At 62.8% G+C, this 2,457-nt stretch overlaps 1 gene segment (V, D, J or C); it reads left to right on the top strand.

The window, feature by feature from the left end:
* Window positions 1-2,426, top strand: part of LOC146584922 (Ig alpha-1 chain C region-like) — a gene marked incomplete at its 5' end in the record, with an annotated part of 4,142 nt that extends 1,716 nt beyond the window's left edge. Inside the window, 2 exon segments of the C gene segment in view lie at window positions 563-977; window positions 1,965-2,426. Of these exon segments, the coding sequence occupies window positions 563-977; window positions 1,965-2,350 (801 nt within the window).
* Between the last annotated feature and the right edge of the window lie 31 nt (window positions 2,427-2,457).

Consider the following 2,457-nt stretch of genomic DNA (forward strand, 5'->3'; position numbering starts at 1 on the left):
AGGTGGTTAGATGGATGGATGGAAGGATGGATGGATGGGCAGATGGATGGATGGAGAGGTGGTTAGATGGATAGATGGGCAGATGGATGGATGGATAGGTGGTTGGATGGGTGGACGGGCAGATGGATGGATGGATGAATGGATAGGTGGTTGGATGGGTGGGTGGATGGATGGATAGGTGGTTGGACGGGTGGATTGGCAGCTGCCCAGACACTCAGACGGTGAGTGGGTGCACGGCCGAGTCTCGCCTCCCATGAGCGCATGCGGTGACCCGTGCTTGACACAGCGAGCGCCTCACTAGACACACGGCGGAAATCAAGGGCAGAGAGGTGAYGCTCGCTCTAAAAAAAGAGCCTCAGCGCTCAAAGAGGAGACCGAAAGCGCGTGTTAAGGAAGTGGATGGACTAGGCGATCCTCGGATGCAAAAAGCCCCTTGCAAAACCTCCGCGCTAGCGAGTTTCTTGAAAAGCAAAGGGCCAAGGCGCTGCTGGGGTAGGAGCCAAGGCGCCGCCGCTGCAGGGCTGGGGCGACCTGCTGCGATGCTTTTCGGGGACGGCGAAAGCGCGAAGGTTTGCGGCTACGCCTGCGGGACGGCCGGGCGTGCGGCGCAGCGGGGCGGCGGGAAGCTCAGGTCCCGACGCTCAGCGCCGCTCCCTCCACCCCAGATATCCCCGTGGCGGTCTCGGTCCTGGCGCCGTCCCTGGAGGACCTCTTCCTCAGCCAGAACGCCAGCATCACCTGCGTGGTGACCGACGTCAAGGCGCCCGGTGACGTCAGCTTCTCCTGGAAGCGGCAGAAGGACGGCGCCCTGGACGTGGTCCCCGGGGAGCCGACGCAGCAGGAGAACGGCCTCTACCGCGTCACCAGCGTGCTCAAGGTGTGCGCCGAGGAGTGGAACGCCGGCGAGGCCTTCACCTGCACCGTGAAAAGCCCCGAGCTCCTCTCGGATGTCAGCAAATCTGTAAAGAAAGAGCAAGGTAGGAGCTYGCGCCCTCCCGGCCCGGCCCGGCCCGCCGCCCCACTCCAAGCCCCCAGCCCCGCACGGCCGGAGATGGGTGCTCCGCCACGCGGCGCGGCCTGGAGAGCCCAGGTTGCTGGGAGAGTCGACTGGGCCGGGCCGTTGCAAGGGTCTAGTCTGCTGGAAGGGTCTAGTCCACTGGAAGGGTCAACCAGGCCAGTCTACTAGAAGGCGTTAGTCTACTGCAAGGGTCTAGTCCACTGGGAGAGTCAACTGGACCAGCCTGTTGGAAGGGTCTAGTCTGCTGAAAGGGTCCAGTCTACTGGGAGAGTCAACCAGACCAGTCTGCTGGAAGGGTCTAGTCTACTGGAAGGGTCTAGTCTACTGGAAGGGTCTACTGGAAGCAGTTAGTCTACTGGGAGAGTCAACCAGACCAGTCTGCTGGAAGGGTCTAGTCTACTGGAAGGGTCTAGTCTACTGGAAGGGTCTACTGGAAGCAGTTAGTCTACTGGGAGAGTCAACTGGGCCAGTCCACAGGAAGGCGTTAGTGTACTGGAAGAGTCTAGTCTACTGGAAGGGTCAACCAGGCCAGTCTGCTAGAAGGCATTGGTCTACTGGAAGGGTCTAGTCTACTTGGAGAGACAACTGGGCCAGTCTACTGGAAGGGTCTAGCCTACTGGGAGAGTCAAATGGGCCAGTATGCTGGAAGAGACCAATCTGCTGGAAGGGTCTAGTCTACTTGGAGAGTCAACTGGACCAGTGTGCTGGAAGGGTCTAGCCTGCTGGAAGGGTCTAGCCTGCTGGAAGGGTCAAACGGGCCAGTCCACTGGAAGGAGATAGTCTACTGGAAGGGTCTAGTCTACTTGGAGAGCCAACTGGGCCAGTCTGCTGGAAGAGACCAGCCCGCTGGAAGGGTCTGGCCTGCTGGAGGGGTCAACCAGGCCAGGCCCCGGGAGCAGCCGTGGCCCGGCCACCGCCCTGACCTCCCCTTCCACCCGCCCCGCAGTYGGATCCGTGCGCTCGCCCTCCATCTACGTCTTCGGGCCGCCGGCAGAGGAGCTGGCGCGGCAGGAGACGGCCACCTTGACCTGCCTGGCCACGGGCTTCAGCCCCCGGGACATCCTGGTGACCTGGACCCAGCAGGAGCGCCCGCTCTCGCCCGAGAACTTCATCACCTTCAGCCCCGAGGCGGAGGGCGACAGCTACACGGTCTACAGCAAGCTGAGCGTGCCCTGGGCCGAGTGGCAGCGGGGCGACTCCTTCGCCTGCATCGTGGGGCACGAGGGCATCCCGCTCACCTTCGTGCACAAGAGCCTGGACAAGACCACGGGTAAACCCACCGCCGTCAACGTCTCCGTGGTCCTGGCCGACGCCGACATCACCTGCTACTGAGCCGGGGCGGCGCGGGCGCGCGGGGGGCTGTAACGCCGCGCCGAGCGTCCCAATAAAGCCGAAATCCTGCACCGCGCCGGCGCCTGATCGTGGCTGCGGCGTCTCCG

Source organism: Rhea americana, unplaced genomic scaffold, assembly GCF_003343005.1.
Source record: "Rhea americana isolate MKP2758 unplaced genomic scaffold, rheAme1 scaffold_884, whole genome shotgun sequence".
Taxonomy (NCBI): domain Eukaryota; kingdom Metazoa; phylum Chordata; class Aves; order Rheiformes; family Rheidae; genus Rhea; species Rhea americana.